Source organism: Ylistrum balloti, unplaced genomic scaffold (assembly GCF_031769215.1).
Source record: "Ylistrum balloti isolate Yb309-2 unplaced genomic scaffold, AGI_CSIRO_Ybal_v1 Utg371000, whole genome shotgun sequence".
Lineage (NCBI taxonomy): Eukaryota > Metazoa > Mollusca > Bivalvia > Pectinida > Pectinidae > Ylistrum > Ylistrum balloti.
In genome coordinates this window covers 1,530,009-1,554,741 of record NW_026782558.1, presented here as the reverse complement: position 1 = coordinate 1,554,741, position 24,733 = coordinate 1,530,009, and the positions used below count along the sequence as shown (strand labels likewise).

The window sequence follows — 24,733 nt, the reverse complement described above, 5'->3', positions numbered from 1 at the left end:
ATACTTGATGGTGAATCCCTGTTAACTGTTTATTTTATCAGCTTTTTCTGTCCGGTTTAGATGTTTTTCAAAGGTTGAGCATGACTGATGGAATTCTGGTATGGTGTAGATCAGATCAAAATGAAGCAATGAGATGATGACTGCTGGCAAAACATAATTTGTTATAATTGGGGACCGTTTCAAAAGTGTAAATTTGAAAGTTTCAGTAAATGTTTTGATATTAGATATGATTCTGCTCTACAGATTACATGATAAAGGACTGAGGCAAACAGAACGGTATTTGGAACATGCAATATTGTATAATAATGTATCTTTGACAGTAAGCAGTTCTGACTTTATAACTGTTACGTAATGGCTCATCTTTTTATACAAATATCCGTATCAGGATCATCTCGGCTGTTGTTGTCGTATTGTATACTCACTTATCAACACACGCCACTTCAGACTTTGTAGAAAGAGGAATGTGTTTTAGAAATAGACCACATATCATCTACATGTCAGAAAAGTTGTGTGTAAATATAGCCGTAACAAATTGTTTACCATACTGAATCGTTCATCTGGAACACTGTTTACTGTCCTGAATTGGCCATCTGGAACACATGCTGAAATGTGGCCAAGAAATGTAATCGAGCAGGAGTACATATATGTTATTTAGTTAGATATTGAAAATGATTCATGCTTTAATGATGTGTGAAAGGCAGTGCCCAGCACCCTTGTCTAAACTCAATAATGAGGAATTAATCTAAATGTATTTGTTAAAGAAAAAAGGTTGTATTGATCAATTCATAACTGAGGTAGAATAGAAAAGTGAATCTCTACATTAGGGTTTAAGGCTCGTGTCTGTCTGTTTGGATAACATTCAGTTTCTGTTTGATATAAGGAGGGGTAATCACCCATGTCTTAATGTTTTCTGTCACATACACATACATGTAATACAAACAATAATCGAAGTTTGTGAGTAAGATGTTTGGCATGTGAAGGGGCTTGTACTGTCACTGATGACAGCTTCAGTCTGTGTACTGATGACTCCTAGCTTACTCCTTCTCTGTAGTGTGACTGATGACTCCTAGCTTACTCCTACCCTGTAGTGTGACTGATGACAGCTTCAGCCTGTGTACTGATGACTCCTAGCTTACTCCTTCTCTGTAGTGTGACTGATGACTCCTAGCTTACTCCTACCCTGTAGTGTGACTGATGACAGCTTCAGTCTGTGTACTGTGACTCCTAGCTTACTCGTACTCTGTAGTGTGACTGATGACAGCTTCAGCCTGTGTACTGTGACTCCTAGCTTACTCGTACTCTGTAGTATGACTGATGACAGCTTCAGCCTGTGTACTGATGACTCCAAGCTTACTCGTACTCTGTGGTGTGACTGATGACAGCTTCAGCCTGTGTACTGATGACTCCTAGCTTACTCCTTCTCTGTAGTGTGACTGATGACAGCTTCAGCCTGTGTACTGATGACTCCAAGCTTACTCGTACTCTGTGGTGTGACTGATGACAGCTTCAGCCTGTGTACTGTGACTCCTAGCTTACTCGTACTCTGTAGTGTGACTGATGACAGCTTCAGTCTGTGTACTGATGACAGCTTCAGTCTGTGTACTGATGACTCCTAGCTTACTCGTACTCTGTAGTGTGACTGATGACAGCTTCAGCCTGTGTACTGATGACTCCTAGCTTACTCATACTCTGTAGTGTGACTGATGACAGCTCAGCCTGTGTACTGATGACTCCTAGCTTACTCATACTCTGTAGTGTGACTGATGACAGCTTCAGTCTGTGTACTGATGACAGCTTCAGTCTGTGTACTGATGACAGCTTCAGCCTGTGTACTGATGACTCCTAGCTTACTCATACTCTGTAGTGTGACTCTGTAGTGTGACTGATGACAGCTTCAGTCTGTGTACTGATGACTCCTAGCTTACTCATACTCTGTAGTGTGACTGATGACTCCTAGCTTACTTGTACTCTGTACTGTGACTGATGACAGCTTCAGTCTGTGTACTGATGACTCCTAGCTTACTCGTACTCTGTAGTGTGACTGATGACAGCTTCAGTCTGTGTACTGATGACTCCTAGCTTACTCCTTCTCTGTAGTGTGACTGATGACTCCTAGCTTACTCCTACCCTGTAGTGTGACTGATGACAGCTTCAGTCTGTGTACTGATGACTCCTAGCTTACTCCTTCTCTGTAGTGTGACTGATGACAGCTTTAGTCTGTGTACTGATGACTCCTAGCTTACTCATACTCTGTAGTGTGACAGCTTCAGCCTGTGTACTGATGACTCCTAGCTTACTCATACTCTGTAGTGTGACTGATGACAGCTTCAGCCTGTGTACTGATGACTCCTAGCTTACTCATACTCTGTTGTGTGACTGATGACAGCTTTAGTCTGTGTACTGATGACTCCTAGCTTACTCATACTCTGTAGTGTGACTGATGACTCCTAGCTTACTCCTACCCTGTAGTGTGACTGATGACAGCTTCAGTCTGTGTACTGATGACTCCTAGCTTACTCGTACTCTGTAGTGTGACTGATGACAGCTTCAGCCTGTGTACTGATGACTCCTAGCTTACTCATACTCTGTAGTGTGACTGATGACAGCTACAGTCTGTGTACTGATGACTCCTAGCTTACTCGTACTCTGTAGTGTGACTGATGACTCCTAGCTTACTCCTACCCTGTAGTGTGACTGATGACAGCTTCAGTCTGTGTACTGATGACTCCTAGCTTACTCGTACTCTGTAGTGTGACTGATGACTCCTAGCTTACTCCTTCTCTGTAGTGTGACTGATGACAGCTTCAGTCTGTGTACTGATGACTCCTAGCTTACTCGTACTCTGTAGTGTGACTGATGACAGCTTCAGTCTGTGTACTGATGACTCCTAGCTTACTCGTACTCTGTAGTGTGACTGATGACAGCTTCAGTCTGTGTACTGATGACTCCTAGCTTACTCGTACTCTCCTAGCTTACTCCTACTCTGTAGTGTGACTGATGACAGCTTCAGTCTGTGTACTGATGACTCCTAGCTTACTCCTACTCTGTAGTGTGACTGATGACAGCTTCAGCCTGTGTACTGATGACTCCTAGCTTACTCCTTCTCTGTAGTGTGACTGATGACAGCTTCAGTCTGTGTACTGATGACTCCTAGCTTACTCCTTCTCTGTTGTGTGACTGATGACAGCTTCAGCCTGTGTACTGATGACTCCTAGCTTACTCCTTCTCTGTAGTGTGACTGATGACAGCTTCAGTCTGTGTACTGATGACTCCTAGCTTACTCCTTCTCTGTAGTGTGACTGATGACAGCTTCAGTCTGTGTACTGATGACTCCTAGCTTACTCGTACTCTGTAGTGTGACTGATGACAGCTTCAGCCTGTGTACTGATGACTCCTAGCTTACTCCTTCTCTGTAGTGTGACTGATGACAGCTACAGTCTGTGTACTGATGACTCCTAGCTTACTCGTACTCTGTAGTGTGACTGATGACAGCTTCAGTCTGTGTACTGATGACTCCTAGCTTACTCGTACTCTGTAGTGTGACTGATGACAGCTTCAGTCTGTGTATGATGACAGCTTCAGTCTGTGTACTGATGACTCCTAGCTTACTCCTTCTCTGTAGTGTGACTGATGACTCCTAGCTTACTCGTACTCTGTAGTGTGACTGATGACAGCTTCAGTCTGTGTACTGATGACTCCTAGCTTACTCCTTCTCTGTAGTGTGACTGATGACAGCTTCAGTCTGTGTACTGATGACTCCTAGCTTACTCCTTCTCTGTAGTGTGACTGATGACAGCTACAGTCTGTGTACTGATGACTCCTAGCTTACTCGTACTCTGTAGTGTGACTGATGACAGCTTCAGCCTGTGTACTGATGACTCCTAGCTTACTCCTTCTCTGTAGTGTGACTGATGACAGCTACAGTCTGTGTACTGATGACTCCTAGCTTACTCGTACTCTGTAGTGTGACTGATGACAGCTTCAGTCTGTGTACTGATGACTCCTAGCTTACTCGTACTCTGTAGTGTGACTGATGACTCCTAGCTTACTCCTACTCTGTTGTGTGACTGATGACAGCTTCAGCCTGTGTACTGATGACTCCTAGCTTACTCGTACTCTGTAGTGTGACTGATGACTCCTAGCTTACTCCTACTCTGTTGTGTGACTGATGACAGCTTCAGCCTGTGTACTGATGACTCCTAGCTTACTCCTTCTCTGTAGTGTGACTGATGACTCCTAGCTTACTCGTGCTCTGTAGTGTGACTGATGACAGCTTCAGCCTGTGTACTGATGACTCCTAGCTTACTCGTACTCTGTAGTGTGACTGATGACAGCTTCAGCCTGTGTACTGATGACTCCTAGCTTACTCCTACTCTGTAGTGTGACTGATGACAGCTACAGTCTGTGTACTGATGACTCCTACCTTACTCCTACTCTGTAGTGTGACTGATGACTCCTAGCTTACTCGTACTCTGTAGTGTGACTGATGACTCCTAGCTTACTCATACTCTGTAGTGTGACTGATGACAGCTTCAGTCTGTGTACTGATGACTCCTAGCTTACTCCTTCTCTGTAGTGTGACTGATGACTCCTAGCTTACTCGTGCTCTGTAGTGTGACTGATGACAGCTTCAGTCTGTATACTGATGACTCCTAGCTTACTCCTTCTCTGTAGTGTGACTGATGACTCCTAGCTTACTCCTACTCTGTAGTGTGACTGATGACAGCTTCAGCCTGTGTACTGATGACTCCAAGCTTACTCGTACTCTGTGGTGTGACTGATGACAGCTTCAGCCTGTGTACTGATGACTCCTAGCTTACTTGTACTCTGTAGTGTGACTGATGACAGCTTCAGCCTGTGTACTGATGACTCCTAGCTTACTTGTACTCTGTAGTGTGACTGATGACAGCTTCAGCCTGTGTACTGATGACTCCTAGCTTACTTGTACTCTGTAGTTTGACTGATGACAGCTTCAGTCTGTGTACTGATGACTCATAGCTTACTCATACTCTGTACTGTGACTGATGACAGCTTCAGCCTGTGTACTGATGACTCCTAGCTTACTTGTACTATGTAGTGTGACTGATGACAGCTTCAGCCTGTGTACTGATGACTCCTAGCTTACTCCTTCACTGTAGTGTGACTGATGACAGCTTCAGCCTGTGTACTGATGACTCCTAGCTTACTCGTACTCTTTAGTGTGACTGATGACTCCTAGCTTACTCCTACTCTGTTGTGTGACTGATGACAGCTTCAGTCTGTGTACTGATGACTCCTAGCTTACTCGTACTCTTTAGTGTGACTGATGACTCCTAGCTTACTCCTACTCTGTTGTGTGACTGATGACAGCTTCAGTCTGTGTACTGATGACTCCTAGCTTACTCCTTCTCTGTTGTGTGACTGATGACAGCTTCAGCCTGTGTACTGTGACTCCTAGCTTACTCGTACTCTTTAGTGTGACTGATGACTCCTAGCTTACTCCTTCTCTGTAGTGTGACTGATGACAGCTTCAGCCTGTGTACTGATGACTCCTAGCTTACTCGTACTCTGTACTGTGACTGATGACAGCTTCAGCCTGTGTACTGATGACTCCTAGCTTACTCATACTCTGTAGTGTGACTGATGACAGCTTCAGCCTGTGTACTGATGACAGCTTCAGTCTGTGTACTGATGACTCCTAGCTTACTCCTACTCTGTACTGTCACTGATGACAGCTACAGTCTGTGTACTGATGACTCCTAGCTTACTCCTACTCTGTAGTGTGACTGATGACTCCTAGCTTACTCCTACTCTGTAGTGTGACTGATGACTCCTAGCTTACTCCTTCTCTGTAGTGTGACTGATGACAGCTACAGTCTGTGTACTGATGACTCCTAGCTTACTTGTACTATGTAGTGTGACTGATGACAGCTTCAAACTAAGTGATGATGACATCAAGACTGACTCTGTGCTAAGCCTTTTCTGTGGTGTTTGTAATGATAAATATTATGAATATGTCAGTCACAGAAAAAACTGAAAGAAAAAACAAAGCAAGAAAAAGATATGGCAATATGTATTATGTGACAATTAAGAGGAGAAATGATTAGATTAAATATTGATTTCTGTGAAGAATTCTTTGGTGGGTACTGTCAATCTGAATCTTATTAATCTTGATATGGGGTAAACAATATTCTATAAATAGTATCAAGGTGTCATATACAGGGTAACTTACCTATGGGGTAAACAATATTCTATAAATAGTATCATGGTGTCATATACAGGGTAGCTTACCTATGGGGTAAACAATATTCTATAAATAGTATCATGGTGTTATATACAAGGAGGCTTACTTATGGGGTAAACAATATTCTATAAATAGTATCAAGGTGTCATATACAGGGTAGCTTACCTATGGGGTAAACAATATTCTATAAATAGTATCATGGTGTCATATACACGGAGGCTTACTTATGGGATAAACAATATTCTATAAATAGTATCAAGGTGTCATATACAGGGTAGCTTACTTATGGGGTAAACAATATTCTATAAATAGTATCATGGTGTCATATACACGGAGGCTTACTTATGGGATAAACAATATTCTATAAATAGTATCAAGGTGTCATATACAGGGTAGCTTACTTATGGGGTAAACAATATTCTATAAATAGTATCATGGTGTCATATACACGGAGGCTTACTTATTGGGTAAACAATATTCTATAAATAGTATCAAGGTGTCATATACAGGGTGGCTTACCTATGGGGTAAATAATATTCTATAGATAGTATCATGGTGTCATATACACGGAGGCTTACTAATGGGGTAAACAATATTCTATAAATAGTATCATGGTATCATATACAGGGTAGCTTACTTATCGGGTAAACAATATTCTTTAAATAGTATCATGGTATCATATACAGGGTAGCTTACTTATGGGCAACCAATATTCTTTAAATAGTATCATGGTATCATATACAGGGTAGCTTACTTGTGGGCAAACAATATTCTATAAATAGTATCATGGTGTCATATATACGGAAGCTTACTTATGGGTAAACAATATTCTATAAATAGTATCATGGTGTCATATGCATGGTAGCTTACTTATGGGGCAAACAATATTCTATAAATAGTATCATGGTGTCATTTACATGGAAGCTTACTTATGGGGTAAATAATATTCTACAAATTAAAGAGCATCATCTAATAATGGGTAAATAGACACTTGTATTATTCTGCGATGAATAAGTTTCAACAAAGAAGCTCATAGGACAAGAATGGATTATGTACATATGTGCATCTCCACAGGTCCATATAGCCTTTTGAGATGACCCCTAAGTTTGAGACCAGCCTCAACAGCAAGCTGAACAGCACTCAGAACTACTTGGCTTGCTGCTTATCACAACTATTGATCAGGAGAGAGTTAATGCCAGGCAGCTCCTGTTGGCTAACTTTGATGGCCACTGAAGGGGGCTGGGGGGAACCCAGAAAACCTGATGTACATTTTATCATGACAGTCTCCTGGCGTGCCTTTCATTTCTGATGTTTTGTTTTTGTAATTTTTTTACTTGGGACAGCTGTGTTTCTGATCACTATGGTAAAACAGTATGACCACTTGAGCTAGCATCAGGGGAGTATATCAGTTACCAAGGTTACAAAGTTAAGAGATAGTGTTTCAGCCTTGAGAGATCCTGTAAATTTATAAGGTCACCTTCACTGTCGGTACAAGTCATATTGTACGATATGTGGTTCAACAGCAATTTCAAAGTCTGTTTGCCATGTATGTTACAAAGAAAGAGAGAAGTCATCCTGTCTACTGAAAGTGTGGCATTTTAGGGCTTTATTAAGCCTGCACATATGTGTCTTATCATGAAAAATGTAGTATTTCTGAAATGATCACAGACACTGTAGCGTAAATTCTGAATCATATGCTAGGGGCTTGGGTGACTAACTCAGTATAATACATTAGCTGGGCCAACTACCACTGTATATATATATATAGATGACTCAGTGATAATAAGAATACTGCTCTTACTGACAACCTGACAGTAAATAGTACATTCCACAAGAAGAATTTCAACTAAAGAAAATTTAATCCAGAGTATTGATAGTGGTACATGCTCGGGTCCAACACAACATTTTCTTAGTTGCTATGTAACAGTTTTGTTGTAACATGTATACCACCTGTAAGGTGAGTCTGATGCTGAAGGTGCCAAAGTCATGTTTGTTGTTCATAAAAACCCTCATGCATGTCAATCATTCATCCTCCTCTTAGTAATTGTCAATCATTTGTCCCCGACTCATTGTCAAATGTTAATCTCCTGAGTCATTGACTGTCATTATAGGCACTGTGAGTCAATGTCAATAATTGGACCTTGAGTCATCTTGAGTCATAATGTTAATCATAGGTCTGCTGTGTCATTGTCAATCATAGGTCTACTGGGTCAATGTCAATCATAGGTCTGCTGGCTCAATGTCAATCATAGGTCTGCTGGGTCAATGTCAATCATAGGTCAGCTGAGTCAATGTCAATCATAGGTCTACTGGGTCAATGTCAATCATAGGTCTGCTGGGTCAATGTCAATCAAAGGTCTGCTGGGTCAATGTCAATCATAGGTCAGCTGAGTCAATGTCAATCATAGGTCTGCTGGGTCAATGTCAATCATAGGTCTGCTGATTCAATGTCAATCATAGGTCTACTGGGTCAATGTCAATCATAGGTCTGCTGGGTCAATGTCAATCATAGGTCTGCTGGGTCAATGTCAATCATAGGTCTGCTGAGTCAATGTCAATCATAGGTCTGCTGGGTCAATGTCAATCATAGGTCTGCTGAGTCAATGTCAATCATAGGTCTGCTGGCTCAATGTCAATCATAGGTCAATCATAGGTCTGCTGGCTCAATGTCAATCAGAGGTCTGCTGAGTCAATGTCAATCATAGGTCAGCTGAGTCAATGTCAATCATAGGTCTGCTGGGTCAATGTCAATCATAGGTCTGCTGAGTCAATGTCAATCATAGGTCTGCTGGGTCAATGTCAATCATAGGTCTGCTGAGTCAATGTCAATCATAGGTCTGCTGGGTCAATGTCAATCATAGGTCTGCTGAGTCAATGTCAATCATAGGTCAATCATAGGTCAGCTGAGTCAATGTCAATCATAGGTCTGCTGGGTCAATGTCAATCATAGGTCTACTGGGTCAATGTCAATCATAGGTCTGCTGGCTCAATGTCAATCATAGGTCTGCTGAGTCAATGTCAATCATAGGTCAGCTGAGTCAATGTCAATCATAGGTCTGCTGGGTCAATGTCAATCATAGGTCTGCTGAGTCAATGTCAATCATAGGTCTGCTGGGTCAATGTCAATCATAGGTTTGCTGAGTCAATGTCAATCATAGGTCTACTGGCTCAATGTCAATCATAGGTCTGCTGAGTCAATGTCAATCATAGGTCTGCTGGCTCAATGTCAATCATATGTCTGCTGAGTCAATGTCAATCATAGGTCTACTGGGTCAATGTCAATCATAGGTCAGCTGAGTCAATGCCAATCATAGGTCTGCTGGGTCAATGTCAATCATAGGTCCTCAGTCATTTCAGCATCTTGGTAATTGTCAGTCATGTGTCACCTAGGTCACTGTCAACTGAATCACTATCAATCCTTGATCCACTGATCACAACACTGTTTTATCGTAGAAGTATTTTGGTCTGTTTATGCATGAGAAAATGCCTTTGGATATAATTTGATCAAGCATGCTATAGCATGCTGAATGTAAGATTCTGAATTGAAAATTTAGATGCACACTGATGTCATTCAAACTGATTTACACATTCTGAATCATTCCTAGCAAGAAATCAATGCTTTGGTTGAACAGCAACTCCTTCCATATTCAGATTGGAAATCAATGCGATGCATAATGAATGAGCAGTTGTAGATCCATTATATACAAGTGACGGCCTGGCTGATGTTACAGAATCAGGTCAAGCTCTGAAAACCCAGACAGGACATATCTAGTTTCTTATTCATAAACTCTGGACCAACATAGTAAGATGATCTGTCTCTTAGCAAACCTATGACATACAGAAAAGGGGTTTCTCTCTTAATAAAGCTATGGCATAAAGAAAAGGGGTTTCTCTCTTAACAAAGCTATGACATACATGGAAGAGGTTTCTTTTTCTGAACCAAGACATGACACGAGGAAAAGGGTTTATCTCTTAACCAAGACATGGCACACAGGGTAGAGGTTTGTCACTGAACCAAGACATGACACACAGGGCAGGGTTTGGTCTGTCTCTGGACTGAGATATGACACACAGGATTTATGGCTTTGTCTCAAAACCAGGGAAGGACCTACAGAGTGACTTAATTCTGTCTCTGAATTTAGACTTGACATATAGGGTATGGGTTTCTGCCTCTAAACCATAGTAGGAATAGTTGTCCTGAACAAACACAGGACAAACAGTTAAGGGTTTCTACCTCTGAACCAAGACATGACAAACAGGTCAGGGGTTACGTCAATGAAATTTGACAGATCAGGATCCAGGCAACCTATGTTAGTTCCCTTTCATGAAAGCTTGCCTATATCTCCGTAGATAGTATTTTTGTTCATTGTGTTTTTATTAGCATCATTTGATATGGCTGTACTAATTTGATATCAGCATGCATAACCAGTTTCTGCAAATATCATCAGTTCATGTAGCATGTTGCATGGTTATGTTAAACATTGATGATTGTATATTTTATTATACAATTCTTTCAAAGAGTAGAACAGCTATATATCATGGTCAATTTACTGCAATTATAATACAGTTACAGAAATAGCTGTTTATATTGGGAATCGTTGGATTTAAATCTGTCATAGCTATGGATTTGATAATGAATTGTTGTCAAGTTCGTTGTTGATAAACATTAATGTGTTTCCTTGTACAATATGTATACTGACTAGTCAATACACTAATATCTCTTGCATCAAAGTGTTTACTAAAGCATGTATAGGCATGGTTTCTACTATAAAATCAAATTATATATCCAGATTATCATTTTAAATAGAGAATGTTTTTTTTTTTTATCATTTTTGTTAAATAGGGACTTTTCTGTGTATTTGATACATGTACACTTACTAACCAAGGCCTAGTTAGGAATACCAGTCCAGTGTATTGTAAAATCATATATTACGTGGTATTACTGTCGACACTTGATTTCGTAGCTCAGTTGATCTACCAATTTTAACAGATGATGGACTTTTAAATTTGGTGATTATGAGTACCCACGAAATCAACAAAAATCAGGAAAATCTAGGACTTTACAGTACACACATTTATAGTACTTTAAATATTATTTTTCCTGAAATTTACTCTTTATCTGTATCTTCACAAATATATGAATAATCTGTTATCACAATTAGTGGATAAAATTCAATCATGCTCTCATTTTAGTTTGAAACAGGCTGTGTATTTGTGACTTACATTTGAATGGGAACAAGTTTGAAAGTGTTGGTAGAATATTAGATATAAATAAAATACATGCAATGTACCTGCTTACATGATTAAACATTATATATATGCAATCGTCCACTTTGTTGTACTGTGTGAGGCAGATCATAGCTGGTGTAGATACAGCACTATCCTTTCTGTTCTTCAGTGTAAGGCATGTTTTGACATTATACCTGTGATGATAGAGACTGACATTGAATCACATACCCTTAACATGATGCTTCAGTGTTCTGGCATTCATGGCAGTGCTAGTCTTTTGTAAAACAGCTGTTGTTACATGGCTTGTAGTAAAACATGGATTATTCACCCAACAAGAAATCATTTTTCTACTGCTCTTTCAACTGTTTTTTAAGTTAGAAACAGACAAATTCTACATAATATTTATTGAACTATGTTAGTAATAGCTTATTCTTTCCAAGTTTTTAAGATTCAGGACAAGGTAATAGGATATACAGAGGAGGCTTGTCGAGAGAATGCTCCATGTTTAACACAGTGCTAGTAAGGTAGAAAAACCGTGCCTTAGTGATATATGTACTAACATCTCCTGACTTCATTTCACCCATATTCTCTTGCCATTTCAGTGCTGACAGGAACGCCATAGCAACAGCCTCCTGTATCTACCATACCAAAGAACGAACTTCCTTCCTCATTGCCAAGGTCAAGGTCAGCCAAGACAGACCCAGTAGGGGCATTTGGAGGATAAACTCCATGATGAGGAATTTTGTAATAAAGGAAGCACCTTCCACATTGGATGTTGGAACTCTTGACAATTTTCTCACTATGTGAACAGAATATTGGTGAAGGAACACTGGAAAAAATTCAGTCACTTGATTTTGACAAATGGACATAGAACCAGAGAAGCCCAAGCTGGTCTGTAGCGGCTTCAGAGGCTGTATTTCGGTCTTTAGGACCAAAGTACATTAATTAAAACCTATCTTGTTGTCTCAAACTTTTCATCACGTCCTGAAAAATAAGATACATTATATTTGTATAATTTGTTAATGAAATTTTTTTTTTTGAAAATGGTAGAGTGTAATGCCATTTAATTAAAGAGTATTTGTTACAGGAAATAAGATTCTAAGACATTGAATTGAATGGAACTTCATTCCAAATTGTATGGAAATACAAAATGTGTTATTGTATTACTGATATTATTGGTAAACAATTATAAATATATATATATTTGTATATCTATTAACTAACCCATATAAGGATGGAAAATCTCGAATGCTTGAATTATTGTTTGAAGGGTTGTATAAATCTAAGAAGTTTGTGTAAAGACACTTAGTATATGGATGTGAATGTTTGTGACATGTACATTGGTCGGCCATTCTGTTTGTGCTGAATTACAAAATCGGTCATCTTTCAATAAGTCGTGACCTTTCAATGAAGGATTCCAGTCTTATTCTAATGCTTTTATACTTTTAAAATTATTTATTTTTATTTCACTTTTAAAGACAACAACAGCATTTGAAAATCATTTTTATTTTTACTGAATAAAAATTGACAGGTTTTAAAACCATTCACTTGCACTACTGAATTGAACTAAAAGATATTTTTTATTCAGATTTATGATTTGAAAGCACTATTATATATTAAACAAAGTAAAATAAATTAAGATTTGAGAAAAACAAATTAGTATTGGGAAATTAATGAAACAAAATGCTTTTCCTTTTGTAACTGATTATGTTAAAGATGTTTTGTAAGTGCTGTGATATTTCACTCCAGTTCATATCTAATGTCTAAGACAAGATATTTCAGTATTTATCTAAAAACTGATGGGGATCTGCCATTCTACCAATTTTCTTTCAATTTTTTATGCCAGTGAAGAATATTAATATACATCAATATAATTGTGTTCACAGAATCTGTTCACATCAAAATATTTGCTAGTAATACCTCACTCTTTGTATATAACTTTATTCTAACGTATTCTAATAACCATGCTAGGATTCAGTATAGTATGCTAGTCCATTTTATTTATTATTTAAGTGGAAGAACAATCATGTTTTCCCTGTGGATGATTAAATTGTTCAAGTATCCATGTTTTATGATTTTTTTGATAACAGCTGTAACACATTTTAAAGACAATTTGATGCTATTTGTTTTGCATAGCTCACTTATTGATTTAATATCTAGCATCTCAATGTAACAAGGGAGACCATCCTGACAGGGGAGGTAATCCTTGTCTTTGGTGCTAAGCCATCATCACATCCCTGGACTTGTTTGTACCACCATATACATACATGTGGTCATCCACAGCTTTGATATTATCATTCAGTTGATAACCAATAGCATTATTATCATCTTTCCAAACAGATAATGAAATTATCATTTAAGACAATTTGTTAATCACCTTTTAAATGTGCTGGATCATTTTGTTTAAAATCTGCAATAAAAGTATGTAACACTGCAGTAGATTGTGACTGGTTCTCTTTTCATTCTTAAAAATATGTGCTATGCTTTTTAACTTTTCATACTTTGTAGATGAAAAATATCGATAAGAATCTTAATAGTTTGGGAGATCCACAAGTTAAAAGCAGAATGAAGACATTTAGAACGGCTTCAAAGCTTACATCAACATAGCAGTCAATACATTCCACATACACTCGAAGAAACCTAAATTGTTGACTTTGTACAAAATGACACAAAATCAAATTTCATCACAATTCCCGGTAGTAGTAAGAATCATTATGTTGTGCTAAAGACCCATACCTGGCTACACACATTGGGTTAGTCCGAATTATTCTCACAATCTATCAACTTTATTATATCAGTCTTGAGTCATAGACTGACACAAGTACCTCTGGTCCTTTGGGTGGGAGTGGCCTGGTCCTTCACTTACACAGCCTTCTAACACCAGTACCTCTAGTCCTCTGGTTGGGAGTAGACTGGTCCTTCACTAACACAGCCTTCTGACACCAGTACCTCTTGACCTCTGGTTGGGACTAGGCTGGTCCTTCACTAACACACCCTTCTGACACCAGTACCTCTTGACCTCTGGTTGGGACTAGGCTGGTCCTTCACTAACACACCCTTCTGACACCAGTACCTCTTGACCTCTGGTTGGGACTAGGCTGGTCCTTCACTAACACACCCTTCTGACACCAGTACCTCTTGACCTCTGGTTGGGACTAGGCTGGTCCTTCACTAACACACCCTTCTGACACCAGTACCTCTAGTCTTTCCTCTGGTTGGGACTAGGCTGGTCTGTCACTTACACACCCTTCTGACACCAGTACCTCTAGTCTGTCCTCTGGTTGGGACTAGGCTGGTTTGTCACTTACACAGCCTTCTGCCACCAGTACCTCTAGTCCTCTGGATGGTAGTAGGTTGGTCCTTTACTTACACAGCATCCTAACACCAGTACCTCTGGTCCTCAGGTTGGGATTGGGCTGGTATGTCACTTATACAGCCTTCTGACACCAGTACCTCTAGTCTGTCCTCTGGATGGGACTAGGCTGGTCCTTCACTTACACAGCCTTCTGACACCAGTACCTCTAGTCTGTCCTCTGGATGGGACTAGACTGGTCCTTCACTTACATAGCCTTTAAACACCAGTACCTCTAGTCTGTCCTCTGGATGGGACTAGACTGGTCATTCACTTACATAGCCTTTAAACACCAGTACCTCTAGTCTGTCCTCTGGTTGGGATTGGGCTGGTATGTCACTTACCCAGCCTTCTGACACAAGTACCTCTAGTCTGTCCTCTGGATGGGAGTATGCTGGTCTGTCACTTACACAGCATCCTAATACCAGTACCTCTAGTCCTCTGGATGGTAGTAGGTTGGTCCTTTACTTACACAGCCTTCTGACACCAGTACCTCTAGTCCTCCGGTTGGGAGTAGACTGGTCTTTCACTTACACAGCATCCTAACACCAGTACCTCTAGTCCTCAGGTTGGGAGTAGACTGGTCCTTCACTTACACAGCATCCTAACACCAGTACCTCTAGTCCTCTGGATGGGCCTAGGCTGGTTTGTCACTTAAACAGCCTTCTGACACCAGTACCTCTAGTTTTTCCTCTGGTTGGGACTAGGCTGGTCCTTCACTTACATAGCCTTCTGACACCAGTACCTCTAGTCCTCTGGTTGGGAGAAGACTGGTCCGTCACTCACACGGCCTTCTGACACCAGTACCTCTAGTCCTCTGGTTGGGAGTAGGCTGGTTTGTCACTTAAACAGCCTTCTGACACCAGTACCTCTAGTCCTCTGGATGGTAGTAGGTTGGTCCTTTACTTACACAGCCTTCTGACACCAGTACCTCTAGTCCTCCGGTTGGGAGTAGACTGGTCTTTCACTTACACAGCATCCTAACACCAGTACCTCTAGTCCTCAGGTTGGGAGTAGACTGGTCCTTCACTTACACAGCATCCTAACACCAGTACCTCTAGTCCTCTGGATGGGCCTAGGCTGGTTTGTCACTTAAACAGCCTTCTGACACCAGTACCTCTAGTCCTCCGGTTGGGAGTAGACTGGTCCGTCACTTAAACAGCCTTCTGACACCAGTACCTCTAGTCCATTGGTTGGGAGTAGACTGGTCCGTCACTCACACAGCCCTCTGACACCAGTACCTCTAGTCTGTCCTCTGGATGGGACTAGGCTGGTCTGTCACTTACACAGCCTTCTGACACCAGTACCTCTAGTCTTTCCTCTGGTTGGGACTAGGCTGGTCCTTCACTTACACAGCATCCTAACACCAGTACCTCTAGTCCTCTGGATGGGCCTAGGCTGGTTTGTCACTTACTCAGCCTTCTGACACCAGTACCTCTAGTCCTCTGGATGGTAGTAGGTTGGTCCTTTACTTACACAGCCTTCTGACACCAGTACCTCTAGTCCTCTGGTTGGGAGTAGGCTGGTTTGTCACTTACACACCCTTCGGACACCAGTACCTCTTGGTCTCTGGTTGGGACTAGGCTGGTCCTTCACTTACACAGCCTTCTGACACCAGTACTGTAGGTCTCTCAATACAAAACCATTAATTCAATATCCTAGTCACAGAAACACACAACAGAAAACAAGGTATATTCTCCTTTAATTCATAAAGATCATAAGCACATTATACAATGTCAGATTTTATCTACATTTTTGTTATCTGTAGATTTTACTTATAAATTATAAATAAGAACAAAAACCATGTCTGATTTCACTGCACTGGCGAGTATTCTTCAAATTTCCTCAACTCATTCAACATAATTTATAAAAATTTATCAGCTAAAAAATCATGCTGAATTTGAGTACCTGGACTCAAGCTTGGAGCATGTTACTGGTTTTGCCTATGTAAATTCCTGGCAACAGGGGACACAAACAGCATACACACTACAAACTCGAGTTCAGGTACACAAACAGCATATGATGTGCTTCGGCATCATCTAATCAGACTTGAGTGGAAAGAAGAACTTTTACATTTACATATTTCTATTTTATAAAGTCTTAACAATCACACTGAAAGGAAGGAGAAGAAAAAATATTTCATAAAAACATTTTATCCTTACTTCAGTCTTACTTAGAATATAGCACAGTAGTAATTATCTCCCGTATCATCATGACATCAGTAAGAGACTTGGTGTAACATTATTGATGATGTCATAATTGTCTGTATATAAGACATCTGAAGACGAAAATGAAAGTAAAATGAAAGTGTTTGTATTTCACAGCTCCTGTTTTTTTATCTACCTTTATTCTAGTTACTGGACAATGAGAATTTAATATAATTCAAGTTTATAAACATATATAAGTTAAAATTTGCAGTGTTTGTTACAAATATAGAAAAATGACAAAACATGAAATACTTCGCATTAGTAGAATCACAAGTACTTTCATATCAAATCTTCAGACACTTTACAATTAGTTATGCTACCTCAGTAGGCCCACAAGGTTGCCTATATATGTATTATCTATTCAATCTTTATCCATTTCAAAATACAAGTGTAAGAAAACCAATTTTGAAATGAGATGCAACACATTGTTTTTCCAATAAAAGTTGAAATCGTGGTTTGAGAAAACAAGGAAAAAATTGTCAATGACAGGAATTTTTCAAAAAATGTTGGAGAGAAGTTCATTCATTCAAGAGAAAGCACTCTGTTTTCATATTTTAATTATAACTTCAACAATACATCATGTTACACTACAAAACATATTTTCGTTCTCTTCATGTTCTGTTTATAATATAACCACTTTCAAAATGATGTGTAACCACTGTTATTTGTTCAATACATCATATGCATAGTGTAACTTTTAATCTGTCATGTAATTTACCTTTCTTGCTTTGTAACTCATTTCTCTCTCTCTCTCTCACTCTCTTGTTTTTGTTATTGCCATATATTTCGTGCTATCATGTTTACACCCTTAACTTTCTGACCACACCTTCCTACGCTTTCCTCACTTCTGGGATTTAAACACAATTTTAACTAGTTTTGTAGCATTATCCTCTGTTGATCTTGACAATAACATATCACCAATATTTTTAAAACACAAAACTAAATCCTCAGGACGCTGTTATGCATTCTGGCTGTAACTGTCGCAGTCCATGCTAGAAAGAAAAAATAAAATAAATGTCAGGAATTCTACCTACACATTCAGTATGAATTGGCAAGGTATTTAACTAATAACACTTTGATCAAACCAGAGAACCTACAACACAAGAGCTCTCACAGAATCTTAGCATCCACCATTGTTGATGTTATAATGTTATAAATAGTTCTCAAGAAATAGCAATAACAAACTTTAATCATGAAAATCTAATACAGCTGCCTGTCACGCCATTTTGTTTTTCTGATTAGTCAAATGATCTAAAGGCACAACCAAAGCACAAGGGGATCCTGCATGTGAAATTGAAGAGATTCATCCACTTCATTCATGGTCAAATCCAAAATGGCTGCTTGTCTGGCGTTTTGTTTTTGTTATCATTCAAAGGATGGCTTACATTAAGAAAGAGAACAGCCATATGGTACTTCTCAAGAAATAGAAATGTGATTGGTCCTAAATTCAAAAAGGCATAACAGAAAGATCCATCTAGTTCTTCTCAAGAATTTTTGATAGTAAGAATTGTCTTCCAACAGACGGATAACCAATGGACCAGAGATATATGCCAATTTGTATAGCCGACCATCTGATAAAGGTGGACCAAGAAAGCAAAACATGTCCTATTTTGCATTAACTATTGCATAGTCTAATGAAATGTTGATTAACTCTTCTCTCAATCATGTGAAACAAGACAAGATTACCATAAACAATATATATGTATATTGGTTTCAGAACTTAATAAAGGACATTAGCAATGTAATTTAGTGACCCAAAGTGGACTAAGGGACATAACTCAATTTCTATTTGCATACAGGCATCTTGGACCTATGACACTGAAGTATGTGCAAATGAAACAAGGAAGGGCATTTAGGGGTGATAAAACACTAAAAATATGTTCAGGACAAAGTTACGTTTACAAAGGACAATACTTTTGTATAAATGTGTAAAGGAGTATAAGAGCATGATTTTTTAAAACCAATTCTGCCATCCCAAAAACTACTTGCAAAATTCAGATGTATGTTTAAGAGATATTGAGATGTCTGTAAGACATGATGTTAAAGCATTGAAGTCTAAACATCCAGGATGTCACAATATCTGACAGACAACCTGTATGCCTATTGTATCGTGAGTGAGCAAAATCTACAAGGGAGACCTAATCAATATACATGTATTCAATTTTGTGCAGTAATTACTATCATGCCCCCCTAATGTGTATTTATTGATATTCCAGTGAAATATTTCCCCTTTATCAGTGTATTTTCCCTTCAGAATAGAAACCATATATACAAACTATTTATACAAATAGTACCCTGTCTTAGGGGACTGAATGAACAGTTACTATAAGTCACCACACATTTATTGAAGAGTATTTACAATCATGCTGTCTTCAGTTTTTTTCCCTGTTGATAATTAATCATTTAAGTCTATAATTTTTCCCATTAAGGTAGAGAATATAAAGAAGCTGTGTATTAATATTATCACTGTGACTATCAAAACTCCCCCAGAAAGAACGGGATGGATCAAATCAGCCAGGAACACGACAAATTTATAATCACCTGTTCCTTAATCTCAGACAAGTCTTTCCTCATAGCATAAGCATCTTCACCGTCTGCGTAATACTTGGGCTCTATTTCACTAATTCTAAAACAACAAATTAAAATCAAGGTATTACAATCAGCAACAGATGATCTGATAGTCAAGGAAAGCATTGCTGGTTTAATGTATTGCAAACAGTAGTGCTATAATAATACAATTTCCTGAAAATGCCATTTTTTTTGCTTCAGTATCAAATTTAAGAACGTATGCATACAATGACTTTGATCAGTATTTCAATAATTTGACAAAACTCCATATGAAAAAAAATCAATTTTTCCTTTTTAAAGTTTATAAAGAAAAACGAATCACTTTACTCACGAGAAACCTAATGTGTTGGTATATAGATGAAGGGCGGCTCTGTTGCTTTTCCTTACATGCAGCGAGACATACTGAGCATCAAAACACTCCACCATTGCTCGAGAAGCCTGGTCCATCAATTTTTTAGCCAGCCCTAGTCTTCTGTGTGATCTCTTTACTGCCTGTAGTGTAAAACATACAAAAATGATGAAAAATAAAACCAAAATTAGCTCACTTAGACATACTCCTAACATCTATCTATATCCACCGATCTGCATCTGTCGAGTGGTTCATGAAATATCTGGTACACAATTTTTTCTCATTTTTCTGAGAATGGTCAGTACCTTTGACATTCATCCTTGACTGAAGGTCATCAAAATCAAAAATGTGTAGACCATGATGTGCTGATGCTATGATGTAAATATGATTTAAATCATAGGTTCATGAGATATCATGCATACAAGGTTATCATGAACCAGAGCTGCAGTGATACACATAACTCATGATACGATACATATCGCTATATACCGTATGATGCTTACAATTTGATACATACCTTGGCACAGGTCTATTCTTAAAAGTTCAACTTTATACTAATTTGAATGTTATTTAGTGGATCCATATTTTCCAATATTAAATACTGTCAAAATATCTTTTCTTTATTCTAATACTCTCTGGGTATAACTGCACACTTGGCCACATCTTTGCAGAATCATAAAAAAAAATCTGTCCATTTTTTCAAGTTTGATAAAAATTAACTGAGCATTGAGATTCTTATTGAGTACCACAATACAGGAAAACAAAACAAATTAATATGATACACAAGAAATTATTGCAACACAATATGAAAAAGTATACTGTTGTAGCTCTATCAAGGAGACAGCACAAAGCAATAATAATATATACACCTCTGATGCAGGGTATAATGATGGCAGCAACTAATGTCACAGAAATAATATCTAGTCCATACATATAGGTGAAGGTAAAATAAAAAGTTGGATATATACTATTGACATTGATGTAAACCACAGGATTTTAACACAGAACTTTGAAATAGATTCCTTATAAGAAAAACAAAGTTTTGGGTTTTTTTTTTGCAATTCTACTAATAGCTCATACAATTTATCTACCTTGTACATCCTATTTTTTCTGGCACTTCAGGTGAGAAATTCTCTCTTTTCCTATTAAGACTGATCATATTGGAGTTCATCAACCACTAATATCTATTAAACAAGTTTGAAACATTTTGATTTTGAGTTTCAGTGGCCATGTGGTCTGATAACTATGTACATTTATTTGTTATCAGCATAAAAATGAAAGCTATGGTGATGATAAACATCCCAATTGGTTTCAAATAGAGACAATATGCTCATGGTCCTACCATTGAGTCTGATCCCTGAAGATTTCCAGGGTGTAGAAAGAGAACAATACATTACTGGACCTGTATTTAATAGTAGTCTGCTGACTTCTGTTAAACAGTGATAGCCTTATACTTAACCAGTACATCAGTAGATGTGGATTGCCTTACCAAGGATGTGATGTGTCCATGTGGCACTGAGTCTTCTGGATCCTCCTCCCTGTCACAACAGACGCACAGGGAATATTACAGCACCAAAGAGCACAACAAAACTTTAAACAACACAACAGTCTAAATGTCATTCATTCATCATGAAAAAATTTGCAGGTGTCAAACAAGTAAGCTTGTGTGTGAAGGACACTCTTGTTCATAGATCAGAATAACTTTTAATAATTCATTAAAAGCAAGCAGACCATGCCTTATATCAATCAGGTTTTATGTGCTTGTTTAGATGGCAATGTGAAGTATGATCACTGCTATTTAAAAGCTTGCACAGCTTTGTATACAAGTGACCCAGTCACTGAACACAGACTTCTCAAAACTGACATCCTGCTCTGTAAGTATAGTCCTATACTTTTAATCAAATATGCTGTGATTTTACTTTCATCATGAAATTTGCAAATGTAAATTCATCAATTGCACAACATTGACAGTTGACTATATAATTATATATTTAATACATGATAAATTTTCAATATATTCATTCTTTTTTTAAGAAAAAGTGGGTTCTGTATTACAGAAAATCAAACAGAAATCATAATGTTTTCCGATATTTCCTGAGTGCAAAACAGCAGTTTCATGTCCATATAACAGATATGAAGTTAATGACTTTAACTTTTAATGAATGGGTAGTTATATGGACCAGAGAATAAGAAAATGAAGGCCACCTGATTTCATCAAACCCCTTTCACCTTAACATCATTATCAAAATTAACATATAACATAGAAAAAAATTATCTATTATCATTTTACAGCTACTCTAATGGTATCAATTCATGTTCTTCTTTCAATTTCTCTAAAAAAAGCTTTGTCACAAATAAATAATTTTTCTCAGTTTTGATACTTACATTTTTGCCAGAACATAGCCAACAATTTTACCTCCTTCATCTTCAGCTACATATGATAGCTGAAATAAAGAATTTGGATGTACAAGCTGTGGAGAAATGTTCAGTCACAAAACACCTAAAACCCTTTTCTAGTACACATGTACTCGTTAAAACTGATTTCTGATGATCATATCCCAAAATCTTCCAGATAATTATAATTTCATAATGATACCATTGAATCTCTTCCTCATGTTCTTTCTATCTAACGCAGTTCAGAAGAATTTGCAGTAACACTGCTGTGACAAATTAATGAATATGACAAATCAAATTGAGATACACTTATTACATATTTAAAAGTTTACAATTGGTTTTGCATCATTACCTGTGGCCATGAGAGTCCGTGATAGAAATAATACTTCATCTGGTAGTTTTCTGGTAAACACAGCAGGTTACAGTGCTGCATGTTCATCAAGTCTTCTGGCTATTATCATCAAATCATAAAATGTTTAATACATACCTTGGCAACAAACTCAAATGGATTTCAATTCATATGTTGTGTTTTTCTATCACATATAGCTTGCAATTGAAGATAATAAGATTTTGTATTTCTTTTTAGTTGATTACACACTGTGATATTTGTATACAATTGAATTTCCATGGTTCCATAAATGTCATTATCTTGGTCATTAAGGCTAGAAACAAATATTATACATTGGTCTAGTATCATCTCTCATACAAAACTGTGATGGTATACAAAACATGCATATCCATATGTAAATGTATATATAAGCAAAACTTCTTGCTAATGGCATTTTAAACCTCTTGTTTCTTGTACCTGTAATGTAGGACCATACATCTCAAAATAATAACTGTCCACTATCCGATAAAAATTATCACAATCGCAGACTCAAAGATCTGGTTGGTCGACTGATTGTCAGATGTCCACTGCTCTTAACAACCTAGTGATTGCACGTGTTTAGTCCAAATATGGAGGCAGCTATTGTGTAAGTTTTAAGGATGAAACAGGGGAATGGTAAAAAATCCATGTGTTCCTTAATTCATTCCACACAGAAGCCTCTGCGCGTAATGGATTTTACACTGTATTACGGCTTCAAGTTTTGGTCAGAGATCCATTGCACTACTAGTAACAATTCAATTGTAATTATAGTTTACGGGATATTTTCACAGCAATTATTTTATGTTCTGAATAACAGAACAGAACGACAGACTTTCATGGCTCAATATTACCAGACTTCAACAACAACAGGCTACTGGTCGACCGATTTCTCATGTGCCGACTGTTACAGAAACAATATGGGAGGGTGGGGGGAGTGCTTCTGCGACAAAATTATACTGCTAAAGGTGGTGGAAGTCTTTAGCTGTTTTACTTCTTGCTAATCATTTCAGATAAAGTGATCAGACATGCGTCTACTGTATTTACCTGAGCACATCTAATATTCATGGTGACGATTAGACGATGAGAGAACAATCATGAAATGTGTTTCCGTTTTACACGTTGCCGTAAATTGGTCGTTGTATGGTCGTATGTTGCAATACATGTACCTCGAAAGTGTTTATTGTATATAATCAATCATAAATTAATAGCCATAATTAGTCACATAAATAAAATGACATGTTTTTGTATTCATGAGATTGAATAGACGGAAAAGAGTTAGCGACAACTGTATGTCCGGAACAAGAGACGGGAAAGGACGGAAATACCCGAACGGGGATTTTCTTTTAACATTCACCACCGAGAGTTATTGCCCTTCGTTCCACTTCGTCATGTATAGCGAAGCATAATTATTTAATTCATTTTGCACAAATTTCTAGTTCCCTCGAAAATACAAGGTATTTTTTTATTTTGATCATTAATTATATAAGTTTTCAGCTTTCGTTTAACAAATATGTGTCAGTGAAGCAACATGGAATGTAAAAATAGGACAAATCTATCTCCGAACTTATTTCCTAATCACAACCATATGGACATATTTAGATATTAAATTCTTATCCACTGTAAATACGAATGGACATGCATGTGATGTTCATCTTATATTTTCACAACTTTCATAATTACAGGCGAGACTTTATAATCATATCGGCTGGAAAGTTAGACTAAGCAATCTAGACTCTGTGCACGAAAATAACAATGATCGTTTGTAACAAAGGAAGAAAATGAAGAGAAAGGAAAAGAAATAAAATGAGAAAGAAAGAAAATATGATTTTATGTGTGAAAGATGTAATGAATTAAATGCCATGAATGGTTTTGATGGAAATATGCATGTTGTATTCGTTTGTCTCCAAAGTTGTCTGAAATCACATTGGTTCATATAACATTAATGGTGTTGCTTCCCCGGTTTTCTCTTTGAGAACGTATTATTTCTTAGACATTTCGTAGATTTACATGGCGGGTGCCTATAATGGAGCAAAAGATTCCGGAC

General features: G+C 38.0%; 2 protein-coding genes across 6 annotated transcripts in view; one reads left to right on the top strand and one right to left on the bottom strand.

The window, feature by feature from the left end:
- LOC132559960 (protein bicaudal D-like) overlaps positions 1-13,888 on the top strand; it is a 30,010-nt gene extending 16,122 nt beyond the window's left edge. For all 4 annotated transcript variants that reach the window (XM_060224600.1, XM_060224599.1, XM_060224598.1 and 1 more), the window contains one exon: positions 12,055-13,888. In XM_060224600.1, the coding sequence (XP_060080583.1) occupies positions 12,055-12,060 (6 nt within the window). In that variant the 3' untranslated portion in view covers positions 12,061-13,888. The remainder of the gene's footprint in view (positions 1-12,054) is intronic.
- A 2,601-nt stretch (positions 13,889-16,489) lies between these two features.
- Positions 16,490-23,819, bottom strand: LOC132559956 (N-alpha-acetyltransferase 10-like). Of its 2 annotated transcripts, none has more exons than XM_060224591.1 (7): positions 23,734-23,819; positions 22,675-22,773; positions 22,314-22,372; positions 21,418-21,472; positions 19,911-20,071; positions 19,553-19,637; positions 16,490-18,003 (listed from the first exon to the last, which is right to left on the bottom strand). In XM_060224591.1, the coding sequence occupies exons 1-7, from the start codon at positions 23,752-23,754 to the stop codon at positions 17,959-17,961; spliced, it is 525 nt and encodes a 174-aa protein (XP_060080574.1). In that variant the 5' UTR covers positions 23,755-23,819; the 3' UTR covers positions 16,490-17,958. The 2 variants fall into 2 exon arrangements, with proteins under 2 accessions (XP_060080574.1, XP_060080575.1); XM_060224592.1 differs by having other exon boundaries at positions 21,418-21,466.
- Between the last annotated feature and the right edge of the window lie 914 nt (positions 23,820-24,733).

What these genes read in the sequence shown, in the direction of transcription:
- LOC132559956 (XM_060224591.1), bottom strand. Translation starts at nt 23,754, where the DNA reads ATGAATATTAGATGTGCTCAG. An exon ending in TGAATATTAGATGTGCTCAG is followed by an intron (nt 22,774 to 23,733) that starts GTAAATACAGTA and finishes TGATGATAATAG; the next exon opens with CCAGAAGACTTGATGAACAT. An exon ending in ACGGACTCTCATGGCCACAG is followed by an intron (nt 22,373 to 22,674) that starts GTAATGATGCAA and finishes TCTTTATTTCAG; the next exon opens with CTATCATATGTAGCTGAAGA.